Genomic DNA, 22,321 nt, shown 5'->3' on the forward strand with positions numbered 1-22,321 from the left:
GAATCACAGTCAGGAGGACATTGCCTCATTAAGTGATGTCAAGTTGAGTTTAGCTGGCCCATCTGCCACAGAAGGAAGTCTTGCATTGGGTAGAATGTGGGGCAGGTAGGGCAGGATGTAGTCTTTCTGGAGATGTTATGCTATTTCTACACCTGGTAGACCCCATCTAATTTTTATTCTGCCTTATGATCAAATAATGTATCTTGGTATTGGCTATATCTAAAATGACCAGGTCTCTTCTCAAGGACAGTGTGTACATTTTTCCTACCTCTGTTTGATTTCCCTACTCTTGCTTTTCTCTGAGAAAGAGAAAACAAGATTTCACCAGTTCTACACAAAGTAACTTACTTTAAAGAATGTTAATACATATGTACTCTCCTTTCTGTTATCTTATCAGGTCTCTCAGTTCCAAGCAACAAAATAAGACTTAGCATATTGACCGGAGCCCAAAAGGAATTTATTATAAATTTAATGGGTGGGTCACAGATTCACCAGGGATTTCTGGAGGGCCAGACTGAGGACAACCTCCCTGCCATCACTGGCGCTGGGCCCCATGGTACTGCTGCCCAGGAACTACATCTTGCTGCCTCTGCTACCACCACAGTGGCCTTCTTGAGGCCCCTGATTCTTGATGTCATCAGCACCCAATTCTTAGTCCAGGGGATCAGACTGTAGCATACACCATGTTCAATCAAAAGATAACTGAGTTGATAACGAATGAATTCAATGGGCCTTGGTAACACTAGGCACCAATGAGCAAGTAAAAAAAAAAAAAACCAACAAACAAAAAAACCAAAACCCTCTTCTAGGAGCTTACATTTTAGGGGAAGAGCTAAGGCACACAAAACTTGTTAGGCAACAACATTCCCCATACCAAGGAACACAATTTAGGGTGACAGAACATGTGTGTAGCAGTGTAACTATGGTGTTGTGGAGTAATTTTCATGTTGCTGTGTAACTTGGGAATAGATGTACATGGTAGCTCCTATTATCTCTGGAACTCTGATCACCATAAAAGGTACTCAACCTTGTGATCTGAACCAGAGAACCTTCCAGGTTAAAGACTAAAAATGCCTTTGCAGCCTTTCTCTCCTCTGCTACCCTCTCATTACTGTAGCCTAACTTTTAAAGAAACCAACTTCGTTGAAGAATAATTTATAGACAATAAAAGGTACCCATTTGAAGTGCACATTTCTAATAGTTTTGACAAATTTACACACTGTGGTAACCACCACCAGAAATAAAACATAGAACATTTCTACACCCTCAGAAAATTCCCTTGTGCTCTTTCTAATCCTCCTCTACCCAAAACCCGGGCAAATACTGATATGCTTCTGTCACTATAGGTAAGTCTTTTCTAGCATTTGAAATACATAGAACCATATGGTATGCACTGTTTTCATCTGGCTTCTTGCACTCAGCATCGTGTTTTAGAGATTTAGCACCACAGCCTGATTAAACAAGTCGTGGTGCTAGTAGAGATGTGACTCCACAGCTCTGACTGTCAAGGAGGAAAGGGACCACCACATCATCTCCTCTATTCTGGCCAGTTCCAGGCTCCAACCTGTCCCCACTAATGCTGTAGTAGGAGACTCAGGCATTCACTGTAACCAACTACTTAAAGGTAGGCAAGAGAAATGGAAGTAAAGGGATCTCAGGGCAGGGTGGGCCCAGCTGATGAAGATAATAATCTCTCAACAGAATCAGAGAATCTTAGGTATGAATGAAGTTTTTAAAAATCATTATTGTTTTTTAAGAGACAGACTTTTGCTGTTGCCCAGGCTAGAGTGCAGTGGCGCAATCACTGCTCACTGCAGTCTCAAACTCCTAGGGTTAAGCAGTCCTCCTGCCTCAGCCTCCCAAGTAGCTGGGATTACAGCCACATGTCACCATCCCCAGCTAATTTTTTTACTTTTTATAGAGAGGGGGTCTCACTATGTTGCCCAGGCTGGTCTCAAGCTCCTGGACTTAAGCAATTCTTCTGCGTTGGCTTCACAAAGTGCTAGGATTACAGTTGTTAGCCACCACATCTAGCCTGAATGGAGTTTTTATGTCATCTAACCCAAGCCCCTTACTCTGTGGTTAATTAAGATATTAATTCAGCCGATTATTGTTCATTCCAGGACCATCTTCTCTATGCCCTGAATTCTGAGTTGTGAATACAAGACAACTCTTGGAGGGCATCTGCCCTTTTCTCAGATGTGATAGAAAGGAAGGGGACAGAGTAGGGAATAGAAGCAAGAAAAATGATACAGAGATAGGATCATGAATAGAGGAGGTAGATGGATCAGGTTTGGGAGTAATGATTAATAGTCCAGATGGGGTCCAGTTGATAGAATACCTTAAACTTGAGGCTTAATAAGTTTTGTCTGATGGGGAATATAAGAGCTGTAAGATCTTTAGCAAGAGAGTGACATAAAAGTAGTATTTGAAAAAAGGATTGTCCTTGAGCTTGAGGAAATCATAGAATAACTCACCAGCCAGAAAATTTACTACAAATGTAAAATTACTGATATGATCTAACAATTCCATTCCTAGGTATATACCCAAAAGACATAAAAACATATATCCACACAAAACCGTGTACACAAATGTTTACAGCAGCATTATTCTTAATAACCAAAAGGTGAAGCAACCCAAATGTCCATCAGCTGATAAATGGATAAACAAAAAGTGGCATATCCATACCATAGAATATTATTTAACCATGAGAAGCCATGAAATTCTGATACATGCTACAGTGTGGATAAACCTTGAAAACAATATGCTAAGTGAAAGAAGTAACAAAAGACTACATATTCTATGATTCAACTTATATGAAATATCAAGCAGGCAAACCCACAGGAAGAAAAGTGGTTGCCAGGGGCTATGGAGAGTGGAGATGGGTAGTGACTGCTGATAGATAAGGGATTTCTTTGGGGACTGTATGTTAGTTTTCCAGGGCTGCCATAATGAAATGCCACAGACTAGGTGGTTTGAATAACAGAAATTTATTTTCTCACTGTTCTGGAGGCCGAAAGTCCAAGATTAAGGTGCCAGCAGGGTGGTTTTTTTCTGAGGCTGCTCTCCTTGGCCTGTAGATGGCCACCTCTTTGCTCTGTTTTCACACAACCTTTCTGTGTTTGTGCAAGTGTGTCTGTGGTCTCTCCCTCTCCTTATAAGGACAACACTCATATAGGATTAGGGCCCCACTCTGCTGGCCTAATTTTAACTTATTCGACTCTATCAAGACCTTATCTCCAAATACAGTTACATTCTGAGGCACTGGGGGTTGAGACCAACATATGAATTTTAGGGGAACACAATTCAATCCATAATAAGGATAATAAAAGTGTTCTAAAATTAGACAGTGTTGATGGTTGCAGACCTCTAGGTATATACTGAAAACTACTGAATTGTACACTCGAAAAGAGTGAATTTAATGGTACGTGAATTATGTCTCAATAGAACTGTTGGGAACAAAAAATAAAAACTAAATTGAACATGTGATCTTCATGGACATGAAGGCTCTTGCCTTCAAAGAGCTTATGGACCAGTCAGGCAAACAAGAATGTAAATAGGCATTTTCAACCCCTTGCAGGGCATGGAGATGGAGATGCACTTACTCTATTTTTATAGAGTAGAGAAGACATTCTGGAAGAGTGAACACTGGAGCCAAACTTACAGAATGAATATAAATCTGGCAGAGAAAGGGTGGAGACAGAGTGTCCCAGACAGCAGACATAGCATAAGTGAAGGCACAAAGGCATGAAAACCTGGGCATGTACAGGAAGGAACTTTACAACATAGTTATCATGCCCTTGCTAGTCTGATTTCTCTTGTTATTGTTGAAATTTAAATGCTGGCTAAAGATTACATTAATAATGAGTAGAAAGAGCTTTGGTCTTAAAGTCAGACCTCCTGTATTTATATCTCAGTCTTTCCACTTACTTTGGACAATTACCTAAACTACCAGTCTCAGTTTTCTTATCTGTAAAATGGAGAAAATAAGGATGACTCTATATGGTTTTAAGTCTTAAATGAATGACAAGGAAAACATTCCTAGCACATTTTCACAAGTTATTCCTTGAAATACATTAGCTCTGTTGATCTCCTTGTTTCTCTGACTGTTCCTTGGATAAGTTGGTTTTAAGACCTCTCAACATCTTAAAATCATTCCTTGAACTAACTTTGGTGACAATATTCCCCTTGAAATGAGGCCTGAACACCAGGGATGGAACCAAGTGTAATGATACTAAAATCTTTCATACATTTCAAAATCAGCCTGGAATATTGGCTCTTTTAGCAGCCACATACTGTTTCATATTGAATTGGGGTGATGGGGGAAGAAGTATTCTCCTTCCCACACACTCTCCCCAGAGTTTTTATAGATGAGCCATTCTGCTCTTAAGCCAGGTGTCACTCATCTTAGATTTGAGGATTTGATTCTCCTGACTCTAACTATAAACTTCAGGTTTTAGTTTGCAAAATGTAGTTTTGTTGATTTCCAGCTCATGTTTCAGCTTCTTCAATCATTTTGAAAAGTTCACTTTCCCTTATGTCTATTGATTATGCTGTCTGGCTTTGTGTCTTCTACAAACTTGGTAAATGTATCTTTTTAGATTTTCGTCCAAGTCATTAATAAAATGTAGGTGAGGGTATTGTTAGGGATCTGAATGGCATTAGGAAGTACCACGTGAAAAATGACCTGAGACACAAGACTCCAGCATATTTGGTCTGCTTGTTCGACCAGCCATGAATCCACATGAAGACTGCATTTCTCCCACATGAAAAGGATATCACAGACTCTTCTCTTTGACATGTTAACATGGTTTTATCAGATGGGCTGAAATCATAATATACCACAACTAATTGCTCCTCTATGATCTACCAATCAAATAACCCTCCACAGAAAGAAATCAGGTTAATTTGGCATGTTCTCCATAAGCCCCTGTGAGCTCCTGCTGGCCGCTGCTTTATATTTTAAACTTTCACAAGCCACCTGTTTAATCATCAGTTCTTCCATATTGCCAGCAATTTGTGTCAGGATTATTGCTGTACAATTTTTGAAAAATACTTTTCATAAAAATTGGAACATGGGCCTTGGGGATGGAGAGGGCAGGAGGTCGCCTCTCCCCTTTTTTCCAGATTATTCAGACTATCAGCCTTGTGCAGAGATGTATTTTTGAGGTGTGTTCTTGGTGTGAAGCTCATTGGACTTTGACATCATAAACTCAGAAGGCAGCATCTCATAGTGGTGTGATAGTGAGATGCCCAGGATTTGGAAGTGGGGGCCAGGTGCGGTGGCTCATGCCTGTAATCCCAGAACTTTGAGAGGCCAAGGCAGGCTGATCACTTGAGGTTAGAAGTTCAAGACCAGCCTTGCCAACATGGTAAAACTCCATATCTACTAAAAATAAATAAATAAATACAAAAATTAACCAGGCATGTTGGCGCATGCTTGTAATCCCAGCTATTTGGGAGGCTGAGGCAGGAATCACTTGAACTCAGGAGGCAGAGGTTGCAGTAAGCCAAGATCACACCACCACACTCCAGCCTGGGCAACAGAGCGAGACTTGTCTCAAAAAAAAAAAAAAAAAAAAGGATTTACAAGTGGAATCCCAGTTTCATTATTATTGAGTGTGGTTTGTCACTTAACAGACTCTGTGTCTTAATCTCTCTGTGTCTTAGTTTCTTTATTTCAAGAGGATTTTAATAGTTTCCTAGCACAGTACATGGTGCCAAATAACTGTCTCACGTATAGCACTTACTATTGCCATAATCATCACCAGTATCACTATTTTAATGGGTAGAGGTTTTCTTATGATTATCTCATATTTTGGTCTTTGATTACCTCTTTAGAATATTGATTTAATCCTTTTAAGGTGCATGACGGTTTCTTATAGCTTTTAGTTATTTGTCTGTGCTCTCCCACTGGATTGCAAAGTCCCTGAAGGCACAGGCTGTGCCTGTGACAAGTAAAGTACGTTCCACAGATCAGGTGCCCCGTACATGTGTACTGAATTTAGAAACTGGAATTAAGGTAATAGTTGGGAAGCTTTTCTTGTTAGACATCAAAGTGCATTATTTCATATGTAAGTTGGAATTTTTTTTCTGAATGAATTTTATTTAATAGAACCACTGATGTTCTCGTTGGGAAACATCTTCACTGTTATGTGACTAAAATTAAAACTGGCTTAGGACACTCAGGATCTAAAGATTGAAATACCCCTTGTAATAGGCAAGAATTGTATCTATTGCATTACCATCAAAAACAGCAATAGTATTAATAGTGATAATAAAAGTACCTTTCAAGAAGTTTGGAATTAAATTTGAAGCTCAATCATAGCAATAATTTCTGGCCAGCATATTTGTGTTCTTTTCCCTATTTGTGTGCTGTGCTTGCTGGTCTTAATTTTTTGTTGTATTATATAAGTTATGTCAAATTGTCTGTGAAATGAGGCTGAGTGTAAATACATTAAGGTAATAAATTATGTAATAAGAAATGTTCAAAGGGTCATTGGGCAGCTGTACTTTATCATTACTGGGAACAGAACAAGAGGAAACCAGTGCAAACTATAGTTTAAATAATTTGGGTTAAAATGTAAGGAAGGTTTCCTTCATAGTATTGTAAAACAGACGGTTTTGGGGTCACATCAGTGTTGGCTGTGGAATATCCTCAGGAGGGCATGTAATCCACTCTTGCAGCCTCTCTGAGTTCCAGTGTTCTCATCTGTAAGGTGATGGAGCTGGACTAGCAGCTGTTCCCAATTCTTTGTTTTCAAATGAGATTTCAAGGTTGCTGGGAAGGAGGGAGGGGTGAGTAGATTGGGGGGTAGAGGGGGACACATTCCCTGTCTGTTGGTCTGCTCTTCAAATCCACCCTCTGCCCCAAGCCTCTAGAGAGACACTGGGGCTCTTCAACACTTTTAGCCCTGGCAGTCTTCTGGACCCCTACCTGCTCTCAACCTTGCTGCTCAAAGTATGGTCCCTGGACAAGCAGCTGCAGCCATCACCTGGGACCTGAGAAATGTAGGCTCTTAGGCCCCACTCTAGAGCTGCTGAACCAGAAGCAGAATTTGAACAGATCCTGTGGTGATTTGTATGCACAAAAAAATTCAAGAAGCACTGCTCTAAGACCCTGTGTCCCTTCTTTGAGACTTATTATGACACTTTTTGATTCTAATAATGTTTTCCTTTGATCATATTAACATGAAAACATTTTGATTTATCCTCAAATTCCAGAATTTCTAGAAACAAAGCTCACAGAAAACCATGCTGAAGCCTCTTTTTCTTTTAGTGTCCCTTACTCAACATTATGACCTGAGGAGGATGTCTCTGCTGCCGAGCTCCTGTAGACAACCTGAGCAGGCGGGCGAAACCACAAAGCATCTCTGTGACTGTAGCAAGTGCTAAGCGTCCAAGGCACTTTATTTAGCCAGGCTCCCCTCCACCCTCCTGTCTCCAGAAAAGGAAGCCTGTGTAATCAAAGACAGGCGAGCCATGTCTCTCTCCCTGTCTCCCCCTCCTCTTACACGGTCCATGGTGACTTTGTGTGTGTTACAGATCAATGACTAAATCCATAAGCTGTCATTCAGGGAAACTAGATCCTTCCTAGTAGTAGATTCTACTTTGAGCTCTCTTGGTAGGTTAAGCCCTGACTTTTTAGGTGTACAAAAATAGACTTTTATTTGGGTATAAGCATAACTCAGCAAAAATAAAAGACCCAAAATCAGTTGTTTAAACCCTCTAAGGGAAGTATGCTTATACAGGATTTCATTTTCTTCGCTTTCCATCTCAAACTTAAATACAGTAACAACTTGCTTTGTCCTATAGTCAGAAAGTTGTAGCTCAAGCCCGCATATTACACTTGCCATGATGATGAAATAGAGATTGAAATTTAGAATTACAAACTTTTGCTATTTTGGCTGTCTTACTGTTAAGACAGCCAATCTACTACTGTTATAAATAAGGTTAAGGAAATTTATATCATTAAAACGCTAGATTTATTTATTTATTTTATTTTATTAAACAACTTCTTGCCTAGATCATAATTTAATTTTACTTTAAACAGTGTTTATCTTTTCTCATTTTTACCTAGTCAAGGAAATGGAGCTAATCAGCTTTTGTTGCTTCCTAAAACTCAATTTGTTTCTGTATCTTGATTTTATGGTCATCTGATTATCTCACTGAAATCTGCAATTCTTGTATTTTTCTGTAATGTTCAAAATATAAACCTGGAATGAATTATTCATTTGAATGTTGCATTTTGAATATTAGCCTAACACTGATTTTAAATTTGGAGCATATAATAATTGTAACAGAAGCTAACCAAATTATCTGTGGTAATTTTTTTATATCCTTATTAATATTGTTATGCTCCTTAATTTCCTTGCCTGCATAAGTAGAATCTTTGCTATAAGCTCAGAACTTTTCAAAGCGTAAGGGAGTGAATGAGTGATTTGCTGCCTAGAGTCTTATGTTATCAATATTTATTTTTGTTTTAAAGACATATTACTCCTTTTCCATTGTTTAACAATTTAAAATCAAATGAATTTTGCTCAGTTGAACTTTTAAAAAGACTGGCCCTCAAACACAAAATTATACCTGCAGGGTTGTGGTACTCAGAACAACCTCAAAATGTAGACTTCACCACCTTGTTAGGAGAGTAAGTCCTGAGAAACGCTGCCTCCCTCTTCTGTATGATGTCTTTTCCCAAACCTCCCAATCTGTGGCGCTATAATTGGCAATAGTCCTGGCTTCTGTGTGATTTCTGTAACTCTCAAATGATAATGAATAACAGACACAGAGTCATTAGTGCCTCATTGAAAGCAAAACCATTATTCCAATCACAACGACAAGATTTTTGTTTTTGATTTTTTCTTTTTACTTAAGTGCTAAGGAAAGGAAGAAAGCAGGTGTCAGGAGTTTTTGTTCTTTGAAAAATGAAAAATTTTAGACTGTCTTACTCATTAGACACGGAAGCTCTCTCTACTAACAGCAGAAACGGAAAACCATTAAATCTGGTTCCATTCTTCAGAATTGATGGTCTGTTTCCTCCTGCAAGAGGTAAATGGTGGCTCCATTGTAACTTGCTTCGTGACCTTGGATTAATTGTTTAATGTCCCGGGACTTCAATTGGTTGAGGTGCTTTATCTGCTTTCAGAAGGTCTTGTCCAGCTTTAAAATTCTACAAATACATAAAATCCATTTCAAAACTGGAAAAGAAGCTGAATATGGGGAACACATTAAGAAAATTGGGTAGCTTTGTGCTTCTCTTGGGCCACGCCATTACAATGGGTGTTATCATTTCTCTGAGATACTGTGAAACATCGGAGCAAAACCTTTTTTTCCAGGTAGGAGTATCTGCCATTTTTTGGTCTATGCTAATGTTATTATCAGCTTCCGTTGGTAATTCGGCTTCCAGATCAAAGCTATTCCAGCACGTATGTTAGCAAGCAAATTTTTATAAACTTGCATTTTTAGTACCTTTTTCTCTCCTATCACTAGAGAACTATAGAATAAGGTATATTTATTACTGTTCATAAAGTACACTTTCTTTTTATTTTCTTTTTTGGCAGGAGAGAGTGAAAACCAAATATTTTAAGAATTCTTTTTTTCTTGGTCTTTTTCAACTCAGTATTTATTTTAAAATCTTTGTATTTTTTGATTGGTGAATCATCCGTTCCCCTTGCTTTACTGTTTTCTTTCTTGCCTCTCATTTTAGATTATCTTCTGTTTGCTATTATTACTTCTATATCATCACCTAAAGGAAGAAGTATAAAACTGGTGAAATTTTAATAATTTTGAATCCTGATGTTTTTAAATTACTTAAAATTTTTTATATAAAATAATTTTGAATTATGTTTTCAAATTAAACAAATATCATGTTGTTTTAGTTTTGAAATGTACTAATAACAATTTTTAGTCATTTATTCCCCAGTTTTTTTCTCACAATAGGTTCATTTCTGTGTCATTCACTGTAGTTCATTTTGTCATGATTTTTAAAAGATTCATATCAATGCTCAAATAGAAAAGAGCCAAGTTATACATGTTTTAAATTAGGAGACTCATTAACTGCTTTCTAAGTAAATAAGACATAACCCGGTTCTCAAAGGGCTTACCTTTCTTCTAATCTTTTTATACAGCATAGCTATGCCTAAATAACTTTATCATTTGGGTTTTTATAACCTTAAGCATTTACAAATGAGTGGAATATTTACTGTACTACATTCTCTACCTCTGTTTCTAATCTCTTCTTTAAACATCTCCTCTTACTTCTTGTAGCAAAGTGTTAGTATCAGGAAATGGCTGATGCTATCAAATTGGCTTAAACCATAAGAAACTCTTATCCCCCTAATAAGAAGTCTGGAGAGAGAGCACTTCCTGGGTGACTAATTCAGCAGCTCAGCAACATCATCAGGGACTTTGGTGCCTTCTGTCTTACCTCTCCGTGCTTCTGTCAGTCATGTTAGGGTGGCTTACTTCATGACTCCAGCTGGCTGCTGTAGTTCAAGGAGTCACAAGCAGATGATCACATGCAGAGGCGGATGAAAGAAGAGTTTCCTCTCATACTTCTCTTTTTATCAGTGAGGAACATCTTTTCCAGACCAATCATGATTCACTGCAGGAACTAGGGAGAGGATCCTCCTTTCCAGAGCATATGATGTTAGGGGTGTTGGGGGATGACTTTGTGTGGGGTAGGCAGTCATCAGTGTTTCTCACAATAATTAAGCCACAATATCCAATGACTTTGCCCATCTGTATAAATAAGAAAAATAGAATTGCTTGACCATTTGTCTCAGGTTGTAGGGGAGAAAAACAGGGACAAGGAGGAGCTACATATGATTTTAAAGGGGAAGTTAGAATTGACCCAGGGCCTCCTTGGTGGTAAAGAGAACTTTTAGAGAAGTAAATAAAAAGAAGTTCCAGAAAGCTGTCTCCTCCATGAAGGGAATCCACTCATATTGTAGGTAAAAGAAGAGGGATGGGCAATTTTTTTCTCCAGTCTTCTAGGAGACAGCCCCAGAAGCTTTTATAGTGGCTGTGATTTAGAAATGGGGGTGGGGGGAGGACATGACTGTCGTGTTGTGAGTGCACAAATGCACAAGCTTTTCCAACACTACCTGAACAAATGCAGACTTTTGTTGCTCCCCAGTTAATTAGCATGCACTCATGCATTTTTGTTTGGCTTGGCTAACAACTCTTTGGTCATGTGCTTGGGGAGGGGCTTTGTACAATAGAGCGGTCAGACATTTTATCTTCTCTCCATGTCACTTCCAAGAAGCCCTCTAGGGAAATGCAGGACATGATCCATTTGGATGCCAGCTCTATTCTTGCATTGACACAAGAGATTCTCTGCAGAGAACTCCAGGGAGCACCAGCACTATTGTCAGCCTTGAGACATGCGCTCAAGTCATTTATATTTTGCTTATTTATACAGATGGGAAAACTCATAGAATTCACATGGTGGTGATTAAATATTTTTTATTCATGCAATATTTGTCTTCAAACCACCTACTCCTAAAATTTTTGTTTATCCTCTTCTGCTCCTTAAAACTAAAAGGCAACTTGCAATGATTTCTTATAGTACCAGCATTGAAACACTGCATGAAAGTTGTCACCACAGATGGAAATATAATCCAGACAGCAGCCAGAAATAGCATGTTTGCCAAACAAAAATATCTGAAATAATTTTTTTGTTCTTTATTAGCTGTATTATTAATTATTTGCCTGTTATATGTAATACTCTTACATGCTGCTAAAATATTTGTAAACAAAATCAGTCTTGAAAAGCATAGTAAATGGAATTTGTCTATAGGTTATAATTGGTTTGCAGTTTCATTACTGAATATTCAAGCCACTTTATTTTACTTTGTCTAAGAATCTTTATATACTAGCCATCTTCAGGAGTATAGGGAAACCAGGCCAGAATTTAAAATGAGAGGAATTTCCTTTATTTTTATCCTGTGGAAGATAGTGTTGGGGTCCTGCCTGTATCCCCTGGGCACTTAACATTTTCTTATGCATGGACTCAGCCTCCAGCTGCCTGCCATGCAATTCTGCCTGAGTGCTGTTTCTAGCCATTAGGATTTTCTGTGCTCTGCCTAGGGAGAAGAGTGGAGGAATTAATACTTCCAGGGAGCAGTTTTAGCCAGTGGACAATGGGAATTGGCAGATTAATATCCCAGCCCCGTCACTCCTCACCCTTTGGGCAGGAGAACTCTGAGGTTAATGTTCTACACTAGCTCCCAGAGTTTCTTGACAGAATTAAGCTCCAGTTGCTCTCAGTGGTAACTGCCTTGATGATATACCCTTTCATGGCTTCCTTCCCCTCCGGTTTCACTTCCCCACTTTCCTATTACTTCCCAAATGACTACTTGCATTCAAATCCTCGTCTCAGGGTTTGCCTTCTAGGGGACCCAAATGAAGAGAGTCCTCCAGAGCAAAGCATGGCTTAATGGGAGGGTTCCTAACCCTGATTTTAAAGATCTTGCTATGTAAAGCTTCAGTGTTTTTTTTGGAAAAAATGGGGAATAAACAGGTGGAGAGGAAGGAAGAAAGAAAACAAGGAAGGAAGGAGAGGTTAATGAACCTGACAGTTTTATGTATCTCTTAAAAAATACTCCTCCTCCCTGTAACATGTTAATTCCACGTTCCATAATGTATAGTGCAATTTTGTGTATGTGTATGTATGTGTTTACTCTAAGGAAAAATACACCATATATAAAATATTGTAATATATGATGTATTAACTAGTTTTTTTAAAGAGTCATATGCTGATTAGCTTTCATAGTCTATTCAAGTAATGCAAATACAGACACTCTTCTATTGGATATTGATTTATACAGGGCAAATAGTAAAGAATGATGAATTCGTTTATTTTGCTGCTTGAGATCCACCCAGGGAAAAGGCAATGTAGCAAGTATAAATCAGTTTGCATTTGCAAAAGTGAACATCCTGAAACTCTAGTCCGTAGATTTTGCCTTTTCTTCTCTCCTCAAAGAAAGGTTAGGAATATTCACTGCCCACCCCCAGCTCTATTTTATCATTTATCATGAAGTTGTCCAACTATTTATATACTTGGTGGCCTCCCCATGGGACTGAGCTTTCTTGGAGGGCAGGAGTTTTGTCTTTTTCATGTTTGTATCTCCAGCACATGGCATGGTATTTGTCACACAGAAGATAGTTAATAGATGGTAAAGTAACAGAAAGGTGAGATTTCCTTTCTCAAAGTCTTTGGCAGTTTGTTCCTCAGTTGCTGATGTCTGCCATGGGCACCTACAGTTTGCCATCCCTGCACTGCACCATGATGCCCTTTTAACCCCTGCTGTGTCCGAAGACTCTGCTACATGTTTCTGATCAGGGGTGCGTAGAATGGACAAGATGAATTAGAGAGTTCTAACCCCCGAATGAGCTAGGTCTACGGGTTTAATCGTTAAAAAACAAAAAGCAGTGCATATTATGGCTTATGGTGATAACCCATAAAATAATTTTGTCTTTTAATGTGACACAGACATAAAAATAATACTTTTGTTTTACCAAGGGAAGGAAAAACAACAGAAATAAAATGAAACTCCATCTGTAGTGTACTGTAGTATACTTGCTACTAACCTCTACTCTTCCCCCCCCCCCCACCAGCTATTCCTTTAGGTACCTTTAGTTCCTGGCTTTTCCATTATTTTTATCAAAGTGCCAACTTTTGAATAAACATTATATATCTTTTTCATGCCCCTTTACTTTTGAAAGTTATATATCATATTAAAAGAGATGAAATAACTTTAAAACAGGATGTTTTCCACCATCAATTTCTATCTGTAAATGGAGAAAAAATTACTGCAGCGTTAAATGCATTAGAAGAGTCTAAGGTGGAAATAAAAATGAACCAAATGAGCCAGACCTTTGGAGGTTTGGCTTTCATTGCCCCAAAGTGTTTACAGTGATTTGTGGTAACACCTGAAAGTACTTCTGTGATGCATAATTGCATTGGTCAGGACTCCCAGGTGCAGGTAAGAGCAGCCACCCTTTGCCAGTTTAAGCAGAAAAGGATTTGTTATAGAACACAGATAGTTCACAGCAGTGGTGGGAGGGCTGGGGGAGCAGGCTAGAGGGCAGAACATCACCAATGAAGTGACCTACGGTCCTTAAGCTCAGGGCTATGCTGTTTCTGATGATACATGTATTTGCAATATGGAAACCCTGTGCCGCCTTGTTTCTTGATGCAGCTCACACTCATGTCAAAGTGTTGGCTGGATGCAGCTGACTGACAGAACCTAGGTCACACATCAGCACCCAAGCTCAAGGGAGGCTGGGAGTCATAGGGTTGGTTTGTCTGTTTTTGTCTCTCCAATGGAGGCAAGACTCACAGCCCAGGGATCTGCCACAATGTAAGGAAGCTGTCTAAAGTGGGCAGCCACAAATGACAAGTGTCTGCTACCATAATGTCTCATGAAAACAGTAGTAAGCAAATTGTGTAAGCTGTTTGGTCTCTACTATTAAGAAATACATGTAGCAAAAAGATTGTAATGAAATACACAGAAATGTTAATTCTGATGGTCTCTATGTTGGATTGTGGGTAATATTTTCCTTATGTTGTGTTTTCAAATTTTTCTATAATGAAACTATTTCCTTGTAAATTAGAAAAAAGAGACCTTCCTATTTAAGAAAGGCAGATAAAAATAATTCCTCCCTTCCTAGAGGGATGAAAAATCTTAAAACTCCTGATTATACTTGATAATCTCTCTTTGTAAAATAGGCAAATGATACACACACACACACACACACACACACACACAAAAGCAAAATCCAAAGCCAAAAAGTTACTCGTTTAAGTTGAAATGAAAATTTCCCGTGACTTAGGCCAAGTGGGTACAGTAGCTGCTGATCACATCAGGGTCACAGTTCTGAAAGCAGAAGAGCCTCAGACATCCTTACGTCAACTTCACAGCATTCATCGGAATTGGAAGTTTTGAAAAACACAGCCATACATGATATATACACACATTCATGTACATTTACCTGTTGTCTATCTTTCCCAGTAGACACAAAAGCAGAGACCTTAACTCCTCAGTGCCCACCACACTGTAGTCATGTAGTAGGTATTTACTAGTTACCTGTAATGAATGTTAATAGTTAAATCAGAAAGGAAAGGACCGTTGTCTCTACTGCAAAGGTTTCCAGTTCTACCAGCTGACTGGCCCTCACTGAGATGGCTGTTGACTGCATGGCATCTCATTCTGCTGTTTCCCACGCCTTCCTGGGGTACCGGAGATTCTAGAGCTCTCTTAGGCCCATCTGTTTACACGCCCCTTGGAGAGCTTTTTGCAACTCCTTACCCTTGCTGGACATAAGAAAATGTGGGTGTTCTGCAATCCTTTAAGCCCTACTTTGGAGGGAGAGCACAGGTCTCTTCCTCTCAGACCTTCCTACCCATCTCGGAGTTCTCTTTTTAGTTGCCTTTCTGAACCTGACAGCACAGCAACTATTTTCAAGGGCTCAGCAGTTCCTAATTTTTTTTTTTACCTGCCCTCTGACCCTGTCCCCTTCCCCTGATCTAGAGAAAGATCTCTTTCTCACCTGGCAGAAGAATGCTCACCCATTCATTGTTCATATGTTCCTCCAGATCCTTTCTCTTTAGCCTTGGTCTTTTCTTTAAAAACTCAAGACATGTGTTTGACTCATATTCTCTGTGGTGATGTCACCTTTTTCCTGAAGCAGTGTATGCTGCTGGTTGAATGGGGAAAATGTGAAAAGATATGTGAAAATTTGGAGAAAAATAGCCCTTAATTAATCTCTCAAAGATATCATCTTCCCCATTTCTACAAAACGTAGGCCAATTTCAAGGGAATGAAATTAGCCATAGTTATCCCGAATCTCCAAAGTTATTCTCCAAAGTTTGTCAGTTTGCTGATTCTAGAAAGAAAGAAAGCATGTAACTTGGGAAGTTTGCAAAATGAGTATGTCTCCAAGGGATGCCTAATTTTGCTACTGGCATGAAATTTCTCCTGAGTTGAGGCTCTGATAAAATAAATGTCATGTTATTTAGGAGGGGTGACAGACTGGGAATCACTTGAGCAAGTAACAAGCTGTCCCTGACTTGGTAAGTTTCCATGCTGTCTTTGGCTGATATGGATCTCGTATTAAGTGATATGCAATGAGAGTTTCCTCTGTCAGCTCAGTGACGTGATTTCAGGCAAGGAAGGTGAATGTCTCTGCATCATCTACGATATGATTATAATAGATATCACCTGTCTTAATAGCACTCCCTTCATCTGCTAAATTGTGGACAAATGGGTTATGCTTTATCATCAGGGTGCCAGATAGGGCTCAGGTAGTTACATTTTGTATGTAAAATCTCATGCTCTGCTGCACAATAGTTGGTGTTTGCAAGGAAAAATAAGTATCTTGAAGCTTTTTATGGCATTTGTTCCTTCAGAGCAAGAGAATATTGCAAGTTTGTAAGACTTTATATTGTCAAGCTTAACCACTGTGACTTTTATAACTGCATGCTAGCTGGAGTACAGTAAATTACTGAAAAAGCTCTACGAAGATGTCATTGTGCTTCGCCTGCTGCTTTGTAATCTTCAGTAGTTACAAAAAAACATAGTCTTGTATGTCATTTCAAGCTTCTTTGGGTATACTAACAGTCTGAAATGCCACTCCTAATAACATTAGGTCATTTTAAACCAAATTCTTGATAGAACAGTCTTTACAGAATGCTACCAAGCAGGCATTTCTCTAGAATCTACTTCTTATTAAGTAGGAGCCTACTTAATAAGAAACTAATGTGTTTGAAACTAATGTGAAAACACCTGTGAGGGGAAAGAAGACAAGTGTTCCAGCTTTCTATGTTGCAGTCACATTGAAAGACACCTGTTAATGGCATAGTGGAGTCCTTGCCTCTGAGGCTCCTGAGGCAGAGCTGCCCTTTCTAATGCAAATTGGCCTCCTCTGTGGAAGCAGCTTATGCCTGCTGTTGGTGTCTTTTGGGGATGAGATGAGTTCAGAATGGGAAGACCATGGAGAACATTTAAAGTGAATAAAATATTAAAGGACTCATATTTTAGGGGACTCAAATTTTAGGGGAAGTGACTTCCAGTAATGGTCATCTTGGATTAGAAGGTTTTCCTTATGAGATTTTTGGAGAATGTAAACTTAACCTAGCTTTTACTGCTCTGGGGAAAAAAAAATCAAATGTTACCCAACCCCAGAATAGGATAAGGGCACTTTCTACATTTTCCTACTTAGGCTGTCAGCTTGTAGGATGGATTTCCTAATTTAGAATTGTAATGAGTTTTTAAAATTTTATTTATTTATGTATTTATTTTGATTGTAGTCTCTCACTGAGAAATGGTATGGGGGAATACTATACAATAGTGTGCTGACTGCAATATTAAAACTTCTAGACCCTGAATATGAAACAAGAAGAAAGCTCTACCTCTGGTAATGCCTGAGGATATTACGGTTCTTCTATCATAAAACAGAGGGAGAGGCTTGTTTGAATTACTGAAAAGTTAATAATATAATCACATTTTTAAGAATGGTAGAAGCTCTTCTCTCCAATGTGATTGGAGCTGGTACTTGGTTAAAAAAAGGAAACAATTTTAAAATAAAATGACATTAATTAAAACATTTACATCAACTTAAAATATATCATTGTACATTTTCTCCAGTTTTTGGCTGTATAGTCAGTGTCCAATGTCCTCTGGTTAGAGACTTCTTCATCTTTTTTTTTGCATAAACTACATCCATAAGATATATATATTGTTATATTATTTTTAGGACCTAGTTTTCTAGATTTGTTTTTCTGTAACAATCTGAATTTAGAATACTAGAGTTCACATTTTTAACCTTTTCAGAACGGTCTTTTCAGTTACTTGACAGCTTTTTATTTTTGCAACTTTTTATTTTCAAGTGTTTTGGATTTCATTTGACTTAGTTTTCCTAGCAGAGATAACTCTCACACTCACTCTTCATTTAAGTTATACTGAAGTCATAAATTTACAATGATGACCATAACTAGCATTAGCAGACTTGGGAATAAACACAATGACTTGGGTAAGCACACATCTCAACTAGGAGGGCAGAAGTTCATGGGCATGTCAAGGAGAGCTTACTAGCTGGAGGCATTCCCTGTGGCAAGGGCATCTGTCAGCATCTGTTAGAAAGGACTGGAGAATGATGGTTAATCTATGAGCTGGTTAAAGGGCCTAAAGAAATTTTCTACGATAATACATTTTTATTGACATGCATAGGTAGCTACTCCTAAGGAAGATTTTTGTAAAATGTTTTCTAGCGCAGGTCCTGCTGAACTTGCCTTAATGAACTGCCAATGCTTCCTTATAATCAACAGACTGTGTCTGCAAACATAATTGGTGTTCTAAGCTATTTTTTTCCTATAGTCTAGTTTACACTTTGGTATTATAATTGATTTGTTTATCAGACTCTTTTTTTTCTTAGATGGGAAGAGATAATGTTTTGGTCTATTCCTCATAGAGTTATCACAATTTTTAAATTAATGGCTTGGGGATTTAATGAGCTCTTTCATTTATACATGTTAGAAATACTAAATATCTCTATTAATGTTTTTAGTTAATTTTTCCTTTTAAATACTGGTAGTAATAAAGTAGGATATGCCAAGGATAGTTTTAAAAAGAAAATAAATAAATATTGCTCCTACCGATATTAAGTAAATATATTTGGAAAACTTTAAGCTGAGAGAGAGAAGCATGCCTGTGAGTGTGTGTAAATACGTGTAAATACATACACAGAGGCAAAGAGAGACACAGAAAGAGGCAGAGACAGAGAAGGAAAGAGGCAAAGAAAGAATAAGATACAGAGAGAGTGATGAATTACATATATGTGTGTGTGTGTGTGTGTGTGTGTGTGTGTGTGTATGAACACACATAGAAAGAGACAGAAATAGATAACTATAAGAGAAACCAAGAGACACTGAAACATCTAGAGAGGTGGAGGAAGGGCCACCCCAGCAATATTGCTCAAGATTAGTTCCATGTCTGCCCTTATAGAACGGTAGGGTACACAGATGAGGAGGTCTGAGGCCTTGGGGAAGCAGGACAGGAAAACAGGCCCAGGTCCCACCAGGAGACACAGTGTCATAATAGGCAATACCAGATATATGAGTAGGTCAAAACCTGGGCATTAATTAGTGGCTCTGTACCCCTTGATGATGTTTGTTAAATGTGTTTTTCGGCTGTAAGTGTTTTTAAAAATTTTTTTTTGACTGCAGAAAGGTACTTAAGGAAGTATCTGTTGGAGAACTAAATCCAAATGAAACTGTGCAGGCCAGTTGGGAAGCCCAGCTCCTCTCCAAGCTGGACCACCCAGCCATTGTCAAGTTCCATGCAAGTTTTGTGGAGCAAGATAATTTCTGCATTATCACGGAGTACTGTGAGGTGAGACTCTCCTTTTCTCTTGGAAGTCTTTATAAAAATATGCTGAATGGTAAAAAGCCTTCTGTAAAGAGATCTTAAAAGTCCAATTATCAAACCATAAATTGAACTATAAAGACCTGGGATCCCATGTCTTGCAGCTAAGAATGATTATCGGTAGATAATTGACAAAACTTGTTTCTAGGGAAGGGTTTTTCCCTCCACTGGCAAACTCAGTAAAAACGAATATATTTTAAGGAGGAGGCCAGGTGTGGTGGCTCATACTTGTAATCCTAGCAGTTTGGGAGGTCAAAGTGAGAGGATTGCTAGTCCAGGAGTTCGAGACCAGACTAGGAAACATAGTGAGACAACTCCCCCACCCCCGCCACCCCCAGCCCCGCATCTCTACAGAAAAATTTAAAAATTAGCAGGGTGTGATTATATGAGCCTGTAGTTCCAGCTAGCCGAGAGAGACTGAGGCAGGAGGATTGCTTGAGCCTAGCAGTTCAAGGCTTCAGTGAACTGTGACCATGCCGTTGTGCTCCAGCCTGGGTGATAGAAAAAAACAAAAAAACAAAAAAGGAGAAATTACTGCAGAAGAATGCTTCAACAATTTTTTGATGGGGGAGGGGCAGACCTTCTAGAATGGTCTGATGGTTAGATGGACATTTAAATGCTCTAACAGATGCTTGGTTAGAGTAGAGGTACATGTCCTGAGTTTTGAATTCCAACTCTATGGTTTAATTTCTTCAGTGGAAGTTTAGAAATGGAAGTATGGCTTTTTTCCCCGCAAGAATTCTTCATATTTATGAATTTGTGGTTTATAGCTTGAGGTATTTACAATTTTTCCAACCACTCTGAGTTCTGTCCAAGTAATAGCTGTGTATTTACTGAGCCCCAAGGGAGTGTGAAGCCGCTTAGAGAAGTGGGAGAGGGGAAAATGGACATGTGTAGCTGCAGTGTGGATCTGTGTGTTTACTCCTGAGAGGTTATGGAGAGGGGACTGACAGGGGTTGGGTCAGGCAGAGAATACCCAAAGATGACTATGCTCAAAAAGTATCTCCCAGAATATTATAGAAGCTAGGGTTAGCCAAATGCACCTTGGGAGAATTTGGTGCTGTTCATACTTTAGGATGAAGTCAGCTTATCGCTTGGATGTTGCTGGAGCCCAAAAGACATGAGGAAAAAAAGATGTTCTTTAGAGTAGACGACAGTCCTGTTTGGGCCAGAAACTTTGGACAACTCGACCTAACTTGAAGGTGCCATTTGTTTGAGAGAGAAAAAAGAAGAGACAGGAGAAAGAAAAGAAGCTCAGAAGGAGAAGGGATAGCAGCGAAAACAACCTTGCCTGCTTTACACATTAGCTCATGTGTCACCCAAAATGAAACCAATAGCCAAGTTAAAATATCTGAACAAGTTTGAAATATTCCATGTCTTGGCCATTCCCCTTCAGATCAGCCTTGGCCTTGCTGGGTATTTTCCCATCTATGTCTTAACCCTGATTTGCCTGGAGGAAAGTGGACAGGGCAGAGGGTAAGTGGAGAAGAACCAAGTCATTTGGATATCTGCTTGTCCGTCATCCAATGGATTGTTGAGAAAATCAGTAAGATGATGACAGGTGTGACCAGTGATATTGAATAGTTACTCTGGCAAATATGTCACCAATTCATGCAAAGCTAAAGATACTTGCATATGCATATGTTGCATACTATGATCCACCTGCTGTAATTTCATCATATTTCTTCTTTAGCCTCCTTCAGTTAATAAACTGTTATTTTAGAAACAACTGGCTCATACTGCTTAAACTGTTACTGCTATCTCTCTTGCTGCTTTTAGGACATTGACTTTTTCAAAGACTCTTTCCATGTCTTAGAATATTTTAAACTGTAGTCAGCACTATTCCACAGAACTTTCTGTGCTGATGGAAATGGGCTATACTTTTGCTGTCTAATGTAGTAGTCACTAGTCATATACATGGCTCTTTAGCACTTGAAGTGTGAATAGTGCAACTGAGGGCCTGGATGTTAAATTTTATTTAAATTTAATTAATTTAAGTATAAATAACCATATGTGGCTTCTCGCTACTGTATTAGACGTACATGGTATATATTGCTATAACTTTCTTTCCCTGTATTAATTGAAAAAATTTATAATTTTAGTGTAATTTTAAACTACCAGAAATGTTACAAGAATAACACAATAAACTTCCGTATGCCCTTTATCCAGATTCCCAAATTGTTATTTTTCCACATTTGCTTTATCTTTCTATCTACATTTTTTAATGAACCATTTGAGAATAAGTTTCAGACATGATACTCCTTTGTCCTAAATATAATATAGCTTTGAGTATTTTCTAAGACCAAGGACATTCTTTTACATAACCATAGTACAGTAATCAAAAATCAGGAAATCAACAGTGATACAATGCTAGTATGTAACCCAGTGGTTCTCAAAGTGTGACCCCAGACCAGTATCACCAACCTCACTTGGGAACTTGCTAGAAATACGAATTCTTTGCCTCTACCCCAGCCAGCTGCATTGAATCAGAAATTCTGGGGGTGGGGTTCTGGCAATCTGTGTTCTGACAAGCCCGCCAAATGAGCCCAAAGCATACTGAATTTTGAGAATCACCCATCGAATTCACAGTCTATATTGTCTGAATTATGTCCTTAGAAAGGACAGTTCTATAAAATTTTTGTGGTTGTTGCACAGGATCTCATCCGGAATCATCTGTGTTGATTTTTAAATGATGGATGGTTTCAGTGGGCTGAGCTGCTCTCCTGGGAGGGGCTGTTGCCATGGTAATGGCTGCTGGCTGTGCTGAGAGACAGCTGTGGGGCTGCCTGGGCTCTGTGTGCCGCTCAGCTGGCAGGTTGCCACTTCCCCAGACTCCTGAGGAGTGACTTGCACAGATTGCTCCGTTCTTGTTAACAGAGATATTTCTCATCATC

The 22,321-nt window shown here is 38.8% G+C and overlaps 1 protein-coding gene across 3 annotated transcripts in view; it reads left to right on the plus strand.

Annotated features, from left to right (window-relative positions):
- Positions 1-22,321, plus strand: part of NEK11 (NIMA related kinase 11) — a 237,763-nt gene that overhangs the window by 32,500 nt on the left and 182,942 nt on the right. For all 3 annotated transcript variants that reach the window (XM_026454179.1, XM_023207420.1, XM_026454180.1), the window contains one exon: positions 19,229-19,394. In XM_026454179.1, the coding sequence (XP_026309964.1) occupies positions 19,229-19,394 (166 nt within the window). The remainder of the gene's footprint in view (positions 1-19,228; positions 19,395-22,321) is intronic.

This window comes from Piliocolobus tephrosceles, chromosome 2 (genome assembly GCF_002776525.5).
Source record: "Piliocolobus tephrosceles isolate RC106 chromosome 2, ASM277652v3, whole genome shotgun sequence".
NCBI classification, from domain to species: domain Eukaryota; kingdom Metazoa; phylum Chordata; class Mammalia; order Primates; family Cercopithecidae; genus Piliocolobus; species Piliocolobus tephrosceles.